Genomic DNA, 13853 nt, shown 5'->3' with positions numbered 1-13853 from the left:
GTTGAGTCATGCCGGCCACATGACCATGGAGACGTCTTCAGACAGCGCTGGCTCTTCGGCTTTGAAACGGAGATGAGCAACGCCCCCTAGAGTCGGGAACAACTAGCACATGTGTGCAAGGGGAACCTTTACCTTTATCTTAAAGCTTGGTTCATTAACCTTAGTTAGGCTTTTGATGGCTTAATCATTCCCATAAACCCAGTTCTTTCTGTTAGCTTAGTGACTACAGGTAGCCCTCAACCTATCACCACAATTGAGCCAACAGAGTTGGAGAGGGACCTTGGAGAGCCTCTAGTCCAACCCCCTGCTTAGGCAGCAAACACCATACATTTCAGACAAATGGATATCCAGTCTCTTCTTAAAAACTACCAGTGTTGGAGCATTCACAACTTGGCAAGCTGTTCCACTGGTTAATTGTCACCATCAGGAAATTTCTCCTCAGTTCTAGGATGGTTGCCCCTCTCCTTGGTTAGTTTCCTCCATTGTTTCTGGTCCTGCCCTTAGGTGGTTTGGAGAATAGGTTGACCCCCTCTTAACAATAGCAGAGTTGGAGGGGACCTTGGAGGTCTTCTAGTCCAACCCCCTGCCTAGGCAGGAAACCCTATACCATTTCAGACAAATGGCTATCCAACATCTTAAAGACTTCCAGGGTTGGGGCATTCACAACTTCTGGAGGCAACTTCTGTTCCACTGATTAATTGTTCTCACTGTCAGGAAATTTCTCCTCAGTTCCAAGTTGCTTCTCTCCTTGATTAGTTTCCACCCATTGCTTCTTGAAAGTAATACAATATAATACAATAGCAGAATTGGAAGGGACCTTGGAGGTCTTCTAGTCCAACCCCCTGCCTAGGCAGGAAACCCTATACTGTTTCAGACAAATGGCTATCCAACATCTTCTTAAAGACTTCCAGTGTTGGGGCATTCAAAACTTCTGGAAGCAAGTTGTTCCACTGGTTAATTGTTAGGAAGTTTCTCCTCAGTTCTAAGTTGCTTCTCTCCTGGATTAGTTTCCACCCATTGCTTCTTGTCCTGCCCTCAGGAGCTTTGGAGAATAGTTTGACTCCCCCTTTATTTGTGACAGCCCCTCAAATATCGGAAGCAGTTGTTTTCAAGCCTTTTGTTTCCCAGTGAGGCCAGGACTGTGGTGCCCAATTAGGAAAAAAAGTCCCCATTAAATGACCGTTTTGCGCTAGGCCCAAGACTAACAAGTGCAAAAGGAGCCATAGATACACAAATGGGGAAGAGTGGACACTTCTCAGTTCCTCTAAAGTAGGGAGTCAGAATGCTGGGTCCCCTGTTTAAATTCCCTTCCTCACTAATTTCCTCCCAGTTTCCATTTTTCTTTTTTCCTTCCATCCTCCCATTTCCCCCCCTCTCAATTTACTTCCTCCCATTTCCTTTTTTTTCTTTCCATCCTCCTATTTTCCTTCTTTCCTTCCTTCCATTCTCCCTCCTGTTGTCCTTCCATCCCTCGCATTTTTCTCCCTCCCATTTTCCTTCTTTCCATCCTTCCATTTTCCTCCCTCTTCCTCTCTCGGCTTCTCTTTTATTGCATTGCAAAATTTCAACGGCGATGTTGTTGTTTTTTTTAAAAAAAAAAAAACTTAAGAAAGAAAACGACCCAAAAGATGGAGGTATATTCTCCACTTCAAAAAAACAAAAACAAAAAAGTCCCGTGAGAATGCGTAGGACGTTTGGTCACCACTCTAAACTTTTCCTAGCTCTCTGCGTCCGAGACGGGCGGAGCGGGGGACGGTGGGGGTGGGAGCTCCTGTGTTGCGCCTGCGCAGAAGAGCCTCTCCGACCTCTCTTTGAACCACGTGTGGGGGGTGTTCCAGAACGCGATTGCGTCACAGCGAGTTTCAAGGAGATTCCGGGCGTCTCTTTTGCAGCGGCTGCCGGAGCGAAGCCGGTGCAAACGCAGCATCCAGCGATCTCACCATGCCCAGGGGCAGCCGGAGCGCGCAGCCTCGCCCGGTCAGGTAGGCGTGGGAGAGGTAGACCTAACTCTCGTGGCCCCCTCCTCAAAAAAGGACAGGAGCTTTGCTCCTGCCACTCTTTCGCCCCCGGGTAGAAGAAGCCCAACGACTCCTCTCCAAGGTCAGAAGGCAGGATGAGCACTCTGTGCATGCTCAGGAGAGCCCCGTCTTGAGGAGGACAAGCGGGTCCTTGTGTTTTAAAAGGGTCTCGGCCAGTTTCAAAAGTTTTGGGGTTTTCTCTTGGACTCTTCCCTTCCGAGGGAGGGAGACGGGGAAGCGCTCTGTGTATGCTCAGGAGCCCCGTCTTGGGGAGGACAAGGGGCGGGGGGGGGCTTAGGTTTAAAAAGCCACGGTGGGGGTCTCAGCCAACTTCAAAAGCCTTTGGGGTCCTCCCTCTCTCTTGGACTCTTTCCTCCGAGGAGCGGAGTGGGGGAGCGCTCTGTGCATGCTCAGGAGTATCAATTGGGATAAAACGAGGAGGTTGATTCTCCCTCTTTCCTTGGAAAAAAGGCCCTAGTGATTTTGTTTTCCAAAGAAAGATCAAAAGAAAAGCATCTTACGCAGGTTCAAGAGCACTTCGATGCTTCAATTATACCTTGCTTAATTAGAGCTCTTTGGGATTCAAACTGCGTAGTATCACGTTCTCTTCTTCCTCTCCTCCACCCAGCCATAAATCTCATATTTAGACTCCCGGTAAACCTGCTCATCCCTACCCTGAATGAATGGCATCTCCAGCTCTTAATATCTTTGATATTATTACCACTTGCATTTTCCCCTTGGCACACACAGTGTGTCCTTTTTCTCTTTCCCTCCGTAACAACAATCTTGTGAGGTAGGTTGGGCTCGGGATGAGAGCATCTGTGGCCGGGGAAGGGGGGGGGGAGAGCATGGAACATATTTCTCCTTGCTCTTAGTGACAAAAATAAGGTGGCAAAGTCTACTTAAAGTTCCCTAAATAAGCTTCCAAGCAGACGGATCAGCTTAGAGCTGTCCCTCTTATTTAAATCTTTGCGTGCATATGTGTCTGTGTGTGACACACACTCGTGGGAAGAAAAGGCCAAGCCTCAGCATGTGGACCATGAAAGATTTTAAGAGATTGCAAAGTCTCGGATGGAAAGATTAAAAAAATGTTCTTTAAAACCAGGCAATTTTGGGCTGTTTTCAGGCCATTTTTTGGGCCGTTTTCAGGCTGGGGTTTGGGCTGTTTTTTAGGCTGAAAATGGCGCAAAAACGTTCTGAAAACGGTCCAAAGAATAGCCTGAAATTGGCACAAAAATGGCCAAAACCCAGGCAATTTTTCACGCCTTTCTTCAGGCCGTTTTAGGGCCATTTTCAGGCCAGTTTTGGGGCTGTTTTTTAGGCCAAGAACGGCATAAAAACAGCCTGATAATGGTCTGAAAAATGGCTTGAAAACAGCCAAAATCCGGGCAATTTTTGGGGCGTTTTCAGACTGGGTTTTGGGCTGTTTTTTAGGCCAAGAACGGCATAAAAACAGCCTGATAATGGTCTGAAAAATGGCTTGAAAACAGCCAAAATCCGGGCAATTTTTGGGCCATTTTCAGACTGGGTTTTGGGCTGTTTTTTAGGCCAAGAATGGCACAAAAACAGCCTGATAATGGTCTGAAAAATGGCTTGAAAACAGCCAAAATCCAGGCAATTTTTGGGCCGTTTTCAGGCAATGTTTGGGCCGTTTTCAGGCCATTCTTCGGACCATTTTCAGACTGGGTTTTGGGCTGTTTTTTAGGCTGAAAACGGTGCAAAAACGGCCTGAAAACGGCCCAAAAGAACAGCCCCCAAACGGCTCAAAAACCAGTCAATTTTTCAGGCCGTTTTCAGGCCATTTTTGGAGCCATTTTCAGGCCGGTTCTTGGGTGGTTTTTTAAGGCCAAAAACGGCGTGAAAACAGCCCCCAAACCAGGCACGCGCACTCCGGCCAGCTTGTGTTTGGGTTTCCGGCACTCAGTGCCGAAAAGGTTCAGAATATGAAGGATGTGTGTTTGTGTTTTTATTTTTATAATGTATCCTGAAGATGGCATTTCGTTTAGTCTTATGAGGTGCAAATGGTAACAAAGTTAAACAAACTAAACTAAAGCTGCTGCTTCAATTCCGTAGAACAGAAAGCGGAATGTTTTCAGCAGGGGAAAAAAGCAAACAAACAAGAAACCCCGTTTGCCTTTTGGAAAATTACCTTTGAGGCGTTTGGAATAAAACAGGGTGACCTGGGCGGATTAGGAGTGAATAGAAAAGGAGATCTGTTCATCCGGACTGGCTGCCTTCTGGATGATTCAGCTAAAAAGGAATGGAGAGGAGAGGACAGGAGAGGTCAGGTGAGACGCCTAATATAAGCTGTCAAACCAAAAGCCACATTGGGGAAGAGGCTCCAGGGAGATTTAGATTTAGTGCCTGCTCAACCATGGAGACTTTCGGGGAGCAGCCAAAAAAGTGAATGCAATCCTTGGTTGTATAAACAGCAGGGAGTTGGTGAGTTCTAGTCCTGCTTTAGGCATGGAAGCTGATTGGGTGACCGTGGGCCAATCAACAGGAGACTGGGAATTCTAGTTTCTGCTTTAGCCATCAAAGCCAACTGGGCGACTTTTGGACCAATCAGTTAGGAGACAGTGAATTCTAGTCCTGCCTTAGGCATGAAAGCTGATTGGGTGACCGTGGGCCAATCAACAGGAGACTGGGAATTCTAGTTTCTGCTTTAGCCATCAAAGCCAACTGGGCGACTTTTGGACCAATCAGTTAGGAGACAGTGAATTCTAGTCCTGCCTTAGGCATGAAAGCTGATTGGGTGGCCATGGGCCAATCACCAGGAGACTGTGAATTCTAGTTTCTGCTTTAGCCATCAAAGCCAACTGGGCGACTTTTGGACCCATCAGTTAGGAGACAGTGAATTCTAGTCCTGCCTTAGGCATGAAAGCTGATTGGGTGACCGTGGGCCAATCAACAGGAGACTGGGAATTCTAGTTTCTGCTTTAGCCATCAAAGCCAACTGGGTGACTTTTGGACCCATCAGTTAGGAGACAGTGAATTCTAGTCCTGCCTTAGGCATGAAAGCTGATTAGGTGGCCGTGGGCCAATCACCAGGAGACTGTGAATTCTAGTTTCTGCTTTAGCCATCAAAGCCAACTGGGCGACTTTTGGACCCATCAGTTAGGAGACAGTGAATTCTAGTCCTGCCTTAGGCATGAAAGCTGATTGGGTGACCGTGGGCCAATCAACAGGAGACTGGGAATTCTAGTTTCCACCTTAGCCATGAAAGCCAGCTGGGCGACTTTGGGCCAGTTCTCTCTCTCTCTCTTTCAGTTGAACCCACCTCACAGGGTTGTTGTGGGGAAAACAGGAGGAGAAATGTCTGTTGGATATGTTTTCTCCCTTGAGTTATTTGTCAAAACAATCCAAAGCAGGATACAAACGAATGAATGAATGAATGAATGCTACAAAAACTCACCTTCTCCCTTTTCTCTCTCTCTCTCTCTCTCTTTCCATTCCAGCAATGCAGTAGCTTCCCCTCCTGCTCATCCTCCTCCTTCCGCCATGACTGCCCCGACTCAGCCTCAACAACCGGGCTTGATGGCCCAGATGGCTACCACGGCAGCAGGGGTGGCCGTGGGCTCCGCCGTGGGCCACGTGGTGGGAGGCGCTCTCACAGGAGCCTTCAGTGGGGACAGCAGCTCCTCCCAGCCTGCCAAAGTGGCTAGCAGCCCTGTCCAGGTGAGACTCACATTGGAAGAACTCTCGGCCCCGTTCCCACAACATGTGTAAACGGAGTCAGGTCCATCAGAAAGGTCGGCAGTTCAGAGGTTCGAATCCCTAGCGCCGCGTAACAGAGCGAGCTCCTGTGACGTGTCCCAGCTTCTGCCAACCTAGCAGTTCGAAAGCATGCAAAAAATCCAAGGAAAAATAGGAACCACCTTTGGTGGGAAGGGAACAGTGCTCTGTGCACCTTTGGCATTGAGTCATGCCGGCCACATGACCACGGAGACGTCTTTGGACAGCGCTGGCTTTTCGGCTTTGAAACGGAGATGAGCACTTCCCCCTAGAGTCGGGAACGACTAGCAGATATGTGCGAAGGAAACTTTTACCTTTAATTAAGTTCTCCAGTTTCTAATTTTCCCCTCTATTATCCAGCCATTGATAAAACAAATCCCATGTTAAAAAAACATTCCGTATCTTCTTTATCTTTAATGTCAACCTATCCATTTCTGCACAATCTGGTTTTTTTTTTTTAAATTGCATTTTCTTCTGTCTCTTCCTTGGCTGCCTCTAGGAATCCCGGCAGATACCAACCCACCAGCCATCCCAGTATGGACCTTGCCTCTACGAGATGAGGCAGTTCCTGGATTGTGCTACTAATCAGAGTGACCTGACCTTGTGCGAGGGTTTCAACGAAGCCTTGAAGCAATGCAAGCAAGCCAGCGGTGAGTATTACCACGGTGGAGGAGAAAGGAGACATCTTGGCGAAGGTTGGAAGGAGTCTGGTTGCTGTTGTGGCCCGCCAGTGGAGCTGGCAGCAGATTCGGACAGTGAGGAGGTTGGGGAGGAACATGGGCCAGTCCTAGAGTCTGGGTAAGGCTCTGTGTCGGAGGCAGAGAGGGGGCCAGAGCCGTATGCCAGTTATCAGCTGCCTTCAGAGTCAGACAACAGTGAGGCAGACAAACAACTAAAGCCTGTTCCCAGTGTGTGCATGCACAGAGTTGCCAGACAAAGGGAACAGCTAAAGAACAGGGGTTGACTTGGGAGTAAGGCCACAGATAGACGATGAATTTCCCCTCCCAGAGGGAATAAAAGAGGAGCGAAAGGGGAGTGGAGTTTGCAGGAGACCATTAGTTCGCTTAATTGCTTCGTGACTCTCTGAGGCTCCTGGCCAAGTTTTGCAGAGATCGGCCTAGCAGCTCTCCAAGCCAGAAAAGGTCTGTGACTGTAAATCCTCCTTTGAAAGACTTTGCTGGATGAGCAGAATTCACAGCAAATTAATAAAAGGTTTTTTTTGTCGGGATGAGGCGTTTGCTTCAGGCTCTTTGGAAGCTTCGGTCAGAACAATTGCCCTACAATTTACGAAAAAGGCGTTAAGCTTTTGCGAGCTGCATCTCAACTTCGTCCGATGCTTTGAAGAAGCTAGATTGATGGCGGATTCAAATTTGGTGCGTGGGTGGGCAGTCAGCAGCATCGGAGAGATGTCACAAGGACTGATCGTCTACTAACCCTCTTTCCCCGAAAATAAGACCTCCCTGTATAATAAGCCCAATCGGGCTTTTGAGCGCGTGTGCAATTCGGTGAGGCCAACTTGTTCTGTCTTTCTTTTGCAGGTGTGGCTTCCCTTCTCTGAAGAAATGAGGACCGTCAGCACGGAGCTGCAAGGGGACACAAGAGAATTAGTGGAGAACCTGGCCAGCTCAATCTGGTGTTCTCAGTTGTAGATTTATAAGCAAGGAAAGGTTTTTAAATGCAAGGACAAAATTGATTTTTGTACAGTGGGAAGTCAAATAAAAGCAGATGGTTTATTTAAAACTAGCATCTGAGTGCCGGCTCCTGTTTGTTCACTTAGTGTCTGCTCAAAGTTACAACATCCAATATCCAACTCTCAACTGATTCCCGACTCTCAGCTGATAGCTTGAACTGTTGTTCGGATTCGGAGCATGCACACTGAGCTCAGCATCTGTGCGTGGGACAAGCCTCCTTTCCAATTAAGCCTGCAGGAGCTGTTGGGGTGTGTGTGTGCCAAAGGGGTGGAGGAGGAGCCGTGGTATCACTTAAACGGTGGAGGGGAGCACTCGGCAGTCGCTCCGAATTCAATTCACTCTGGAGAACAATACAATCTACACTTCGAACGACGTTTTATTTGGTTTGTTCCTTCTTTGCCAAACCGGGGACCTGACACAAGAGTGGGCCATAACGGAACTTAAAGAGAGGAGTGACCCACTTTGACAGATTGGGCTGGAGGTTCTCCGCTTGTCCGCTTCATATTTTTCTGTGGTGGAAGAAAATGTTGGTAGGGCCAAGAGGTTGGACTCATTCCAACTACAGGGCCTCGCATTGTTATTTTCCGGTTGGTAAATGCTGGACTTCTTCAGATGTGGGAGATAACAGTGCGCAGGCGGAGGGGAGTGGAGAGGGGTGGAAAAAGGTTCAGCTTAACCGCATGACCCTTTTCTGGGTCTTAATTTAGAACTTAGCTTATTGCATAAAGCTTGCAAGGGCAGTAGTGTCAGGTTAAGTCTGGCAATGCAGATCTGGACCTTGGAGATTAACGCTCCCAGCCTGCCAAGGATGAGGCAACCTTGGGGGGGGGGGGGGAAGACATCCTAATAATTCAACACAAGGTCTGTCCCTTCGTTCTCCAAATGGGGGGGGGGTTGTCCAAAACCTGGTTTGCAAGGGGTCGTTTGGGTAATGCAGAGAACCAGAAATGCCTTCCCTCTTCTTTGGTGATCGCACAAGCTATGGTTGCGCCCCCTCTTCTATAAGCAAACATTCGAAGGCTTTCGTTTTCAGAAGTAGACCATGTCACTTTGGGTTTTTAAACATTTTGTAAGGGAGACTGGTCAGCTCTCTTTAGCTGCTTCTGAATTCCAAGCTTTCCTCAGAGACAGAGACAGAGACAGAGAGACAGAGAGAGACAGAGATAGATAGATGATAGATAGATAGATAGATAGATAGATAGATAGAGAAAGAGAGAAAGAGAAGGGGAAAAAAAGAAAAATAGGAAAGAAAAAATAGAAGGAGAGAAAAGAAAAATAGAAGGGAAGAAAGGAAAAAATGGAAAGAAAAAGAAAAAAAGAGGAAAGGAAAGAAGGATGGAAGAATGGAAGGAAGGAAAGAGAAAAAGAAAGAAAAAGAAAAAGAAAGGAAAAGAAAGGAAAAAGAAAAAGAAAGAAATAGAAAGAGAGAAAGAAAGAAAGAAAGAAAGAAAGAAAGAAAGAAAGAAAGAAAGAAAGAAAAGGTTTCCTTACAGTTGTAACTGGAGCACTATCATCAGTGATGTGCTGGTAAACTTTTAACAAGAGGCTCTACCCACTGTGCTTCATTGCCAGCTGCCAAACAGCTAATGGGTGCTACAGCTGCAGAGGGCCAACTTTGCTTTCGGCTGGCTATCAAACTTCCCCAAAAATTAACGGTACTGTCACCAACCAGCATAGGCTGGCTATAAGACGCTGCTGATAACTATCCTTATTAATGCTTTCCTACAGATTGGGGAACCTATTTGCAAATACCCCTGGGGTGGGAGTTCATTTGCATTCTTTGTTTGTGTGGGGGGCTGGTCTATAATTAGTTGGATTTTCAATGTTTCTCTGCCATTGCCATCAAATCAACATTTTTATCAGAGATAGGTTTTTTTTCCTTTTTTAAAAAAAAAATTAGAGATTGCAAAACTTTGCAAAACTGATTTTTTAATATGACCCTGCTAGCATCTTCATTCTTGCTTTTGGCACTCCTGACCGCAAACATTTGGGGTAATATTTTATGTCCAAACTTTGGCTGCAAATTGCTTCATTATTGGATGATGTGACGGAAATGGGGGATAAATGCAGGTTAAATGAATTACGGGTAATATTATGTGGGAGGGGCGGGGGATAAATGCAGGTTAAATTAATTGCACTTGGATCTTATGGAACTGGCAGAGTTTAAGCCACGATCAGTTGGTCCCATTAGGGATCGATGGACGGAGAGAACCTTTTCATTCAGAGGGTGATTTAGGGAAACTAGATCTGGTAAGAAGCTTTCGGCGCAAAGAAACACAAGAAGGAAGGGCTGGAAAAGAGAATATAGAACCATGGTGGATGGGAGAGAGGACCTGTCTGTCCTTCAAGTTGGCCAGATGAGAAAAAGAGAACCCACGAATTTGATACCTCTACTTTGTTGATGTAGGTTAAGGCAATCTTGAAAAACTGACTGTTTTGTCTTCCTGGGGAGCTGAGTTCCAGCTTCTTAATGTTGTCCATGTTTCCAAAGGTCCATGGACTTGACGTCCATGCTTCAAGCATGGTTGGGTTTCTGCAGACCTTCTCCAAGGTCATCTCTAGTTCTCTACGAGAGCAGCTACCACCCTTCTTTTGACCAACTGGTCTCGGTTGAGCAGAATGCTTGGATGACCCAAATATTAGCTAGACAAAGTGAGTTTTTGAGGAAGGACTAAAGGTTCCTTCTGGCGGTTTCACAGAAGAGTTTGGAATGGCAATTCTAGGTCTAATGGGCAGCGAGAGGAAACGGAGGCCGGTGGAAACAGGATAGCTTTTATCTCAAGGAGATCAAAGGGCAACGTGCTGCCTTCTGCTGCTTGTCCAACCGAGTTGCGAAGGAGGGATCCCAGGATTCCTGGTATCATCTCAAGAACTTCCAGGAGCATCCTATCCTGATCTTTGCGGTATGTGCTTGTGTCTTCCAACTTGCAGGAGATGCAACAGTCTCATTCTCCCAGCCTGTCTCCGTCTCGGCATCCCTGGGAAAAGCCATTCAGATCTCTTGCACCCTTTCCAGTGGCACCATGGCAACTCACACCATAAGCTGGCTTCAGCACCAACTGCCAAGCCCTCCCAAATATCTTCTGTATTACAAAGATGAATCCAATCAAAGAAGGAAAACCGGAGTGTCGGATAGATTTTCGGCTTCCAAAGATGCCGGCCTTAACGCCTGCTATCTAACCATCTCTGAGGTCCAAGCAGCAGATGAAGCTACCTATTATTGCCTATCATCCACAGGTTCAGAATACCACTGTGCTACACGTTATGGAGTAATGAAAACAAAACCCCAACCCCTTGGGGAATTCATTCACGGCAGCTGGTAAGAGACGGGCCAGCTGGCTGACGGATTCAACCTAAGGTCTGAAGATGTTCTCCAGCTCTGATCAATCATGGAATTAATTTGGGGGAAAACAGTTGGCAGAACTTGGGGTTCAGATGTGAGGTTGGACAACCCATTTGCATTCTGAATCCTCCCCCTTCCTCTGTGAATGGACGTTTAAAGAGCGCAATGAAGAATGTCCTTTTTGTGCCAAACCAGAAAGCTCAAACTACCCAAAGAGCTGCTGATTCTGTTCCATAGATGAATTATTGAGTCTGCCACCTGCACCTCTATAACTGTCTACTTTGGCTCTGCAATCCAACAAGACAGACACGGACTTCGGAGGATAATCAGAAATTCAGAAAAAAACAATTGCTGCCAATCTGCCTTCCATTGAGGACCTGCGCACTGCAAAAAGAGGACCGTGAAAATATCTAACGGACTCCTCACATCCTGGACATAAATTGTTTCAGCTTCGACCCTCGAAACGACGCTATAGGGCACTGCACACCAGAACAACTAGACACAAGGACAGTTTTCTCCCCGAATGCCATCACTCTGCTAAACAACTAATTCCCACAACACTGTCAATAATTTACTAAGACTGTAGTTATACGTCTCTTCCTTCCTAGTATCTATCTCTCCCCACTTATGACTATAACCATGTTGCTTGTATCTTTCGATTTCTATTGTTTTTATTTGTTTCCTAGTACGATTTGATAGGCTGTTAGTAACCTCGATTATCACTAAGTGTTATATCTCTTTATTCTGAATAAATGCATTTTATTCTCCTTATGTACATTAAGAGCATATGCCTCAAAGATATTCCTTGTGTTTCCAATCACACTTGGCCAATAAAGAATTGAATTGAATTGAATTGAATTCTATTCTATTCTCTCTCCGCTCCTTTCCTCTCCCCTCCCTTCCCTTCCATTAAATTCTATTCTATTCTCTCTCCTCTCCTTTCCTCTCCCCTCCCTTCCCTTCCATTAAATTCTATTCTATTCTATTCTCTCTCCTCTCCTTTCCTCTCCCCTCCCCTCCCTTCCCTTCCATTAAATTCTATTCTATTCTATTCTATTCTCTCTCCTCTCCTTTCGTCTCCCTTCCCTTCCATTCTATTCTATTCTATTCTATTCTATTCTATTCTCTCTCCTCTCCTCTCCTCTCCTCTCCCCTCCCTTCCCTTCCATTAAATTCTATTCTATTCTATTCTATTCTATTCTATTCTATTCTATTCTATTCTATTCTATTCCATTCCATTCCACTCCACTCCACTCCACTCCACTCCAATGTTGTTCCTATGGAATTCTCGGTCTGTATCCAAACTAGGTTTAATTAGACACAATCCCTGTTGAAACGCACAGGGGTGGGTTGAGTTGATCAGTTATTAGACCATCCATTTCCAGGGAGAGGAGCCTGAAAGAGAAAGCCATGCGGTCACTTTGAAGATGAATATACATGCAAAAAGATAACTGCAAGTATCTCGACCAACTTCAGCCAACAGGAAACTATTTGTCTGTGAGGGTTGCGTCTATCTCACCATACTTCTTATTTGTGGTTAACGGTCATTCAGATTCCGGAAACCACACATATTTTTGCTGCATCTGTCACCACTTCCCATGGGAGGAAACTCCTTTGTTGATCTGAGCGTCTGTTTGATTCATTCAAGCTGAAGAACTTTCTCACCCAACTGAATGCAAGATAGTGATTCACAAGCCTTGCCACCAGGAGGAGCTCTAAGATTAAAAAACAAACAAATCCCTGCTCTTATACAATAATACAATACAATAGTAGAGTTGGAAGGGACCTTGGAGGTCTTCTAGTCCAACCCCCTGCCTAGGCAGGAAACCCTATACCATTTCAGACAGATGGCTATCCAACATCTTCTTAAAGACTTCCAGTGTTGGGGCATTCACAACTTCTGGAGGCAACTTCTGTTCCACTGATTAATTGTTCTAACTGTCAGGAAATTTCTCCTCAGTTCTAAGTTGCTTCTCTCCTTGATTAGTTTCCACCCATTGCTTCTTGTCCTGCCTTCAGGTGCCTTGGAGAATAGTTTTTAAGAAGATGTTGGATAGCCATTTGTCTGAAGTGGTGTAGGGTTTCCAGCCTAAGGGGGGGGGGGTTGGACTAGAAGACCTCCAAGATCCCTTCCAACTCTGTTATTCTATATTCTATGTTCACTTCTTTGATTAGACAGTCTACGTTTTCAGTAGCATGAAAAGATCAAGGAATACATCATTTCCATCGCAAATGGAGCTTGAGGGGAAGGGGTTTATGTCCTGCAGTTTGTGCAATGGGGAGATTATAAAATGCTACGGAGACGGGAGATGATTTCCATTGTTTGTGTACAATTTCAAATGAAATCCTCTCTGGGATTCCCAAATATTTCTCCAGAGATCCGTACAATAATAAAATGAAGCCCACAAAACCTGCAAACACTAGCTAACGACAAAAGGGATCATTGCCCAATGTTATTTCTTTTTATTGTTTACATTTATTTATTACGTTTATCTGCCAATAACCTGTCCCATTAGAATGCAGGCGGGTGTACATTTGAAAGTGAAGCATATTTGCTAAGAAGGAAAGGGAACGGAACTGAAAACTGAACTCAACTGAAAACAACAACAGTTAAATGTATTTCAATTACGTGTGGAGCAAAAGTTGAGCAAAAATGATTGGACCCACAATCATTCCACTCCAGGAAGGAAGTGCGTATTTGCATATAGGACATCTGACCTCCCAAGACTTTAAATGAGAAGACTGGGAGAACTTTGCTAAGCTGCTCTGGTCTCAATTCATCACCATGGCGAATTGCTACGAAGTCGTCATTGTCCTAGTTTCTTGCTTTGGTGAGCATGGGGAAGGGCTGAAGTTGCGTAGAGGCACTTTAAAAAAACACCTGAGTTGTATGTGTCATGGTTTTAGTCAAGGATTTTGCCTCAGTTTCCCTAAGGAGTGTTGGAGAACCAGTGTGGCATAGTGCTGGTTAAGAAATTGAGAGATCCTTTGGCCTACCCTGATGCAAGGCATGGAAGCCAGCTAAATGGACCAGTCGCTCCCTCTGGGCCCAATCTACTTCGGAAG

General features: G+C 45.8%; 1 protein-coding gene across 1 annotated transcript; it reads left to right on the top strand.

The window, feature by feature from the left end:
• The first annotated feature begins 1799 nt into the window (after positions 1-1799).
• CHCHD10 (coiled-coil-helix-coiled-coil-helix domain containing 10) lies at positions 1800-7496 on the top strand. Its single transcript, XM_081967002.1, has 4 exons — positions 1800-1982; positions 5477-5696; positions 6253-6403; positions 7292-7496. Exons 1-4 carry the CDS (start codon positions 1942-1944, stop codon positions 7309-7311), a joined length of 432 nt encoding a protein of 143 aa, XP_081823128.1. The 5' UTR covers positions 1800-1941; the 3' UTR covers positions 7312-7496.
• Positions 7497-13853: the final 6357 nt, after the last annotated feature.

The sequence above is a fragment of the Natrix helvetica genome (assembly GCF_964273705.1).
Source record: "Natrix helvetica genome assembly, chromosome: 14".
Taxonomy (NCBI): Eukaryota; Metazoa; Chordata; class Lepidosauria; order Squamata; family Natricidae; genus Natrix; species Natrix helvetica.
The sequence above is the reverse complement of the archived record's forward strand: the minus strand, read 5'-3'. Positions and strand labels throughout refer to the sequence as shown.

Bases quoted from the DNA above. Each gene is read 5' to 3' on its own strand.
- CHCHD10 (XM_081967002.1), top strand. From the start codon at position 1,942: ATGCCCAGGGGCAGCCGGAGCGCGCAGCCTCGCCCGGTCAG. The intron at 1,983-5,476 runs GTAGGCGTGGGA...TTTCCATTCCAG, and splicing joins GCGCAGCCTCGCCCGGTCAG to CAATGCAGTAGCTTCCCCTC. The intron at 6,404-7,291 runs GTGAGTATTACC...TTTCTTTTGCAG, and splicing joins GCAATGCAAGCAAGCCAGCG to GTGTGGCTTCCCTTCTCTGA.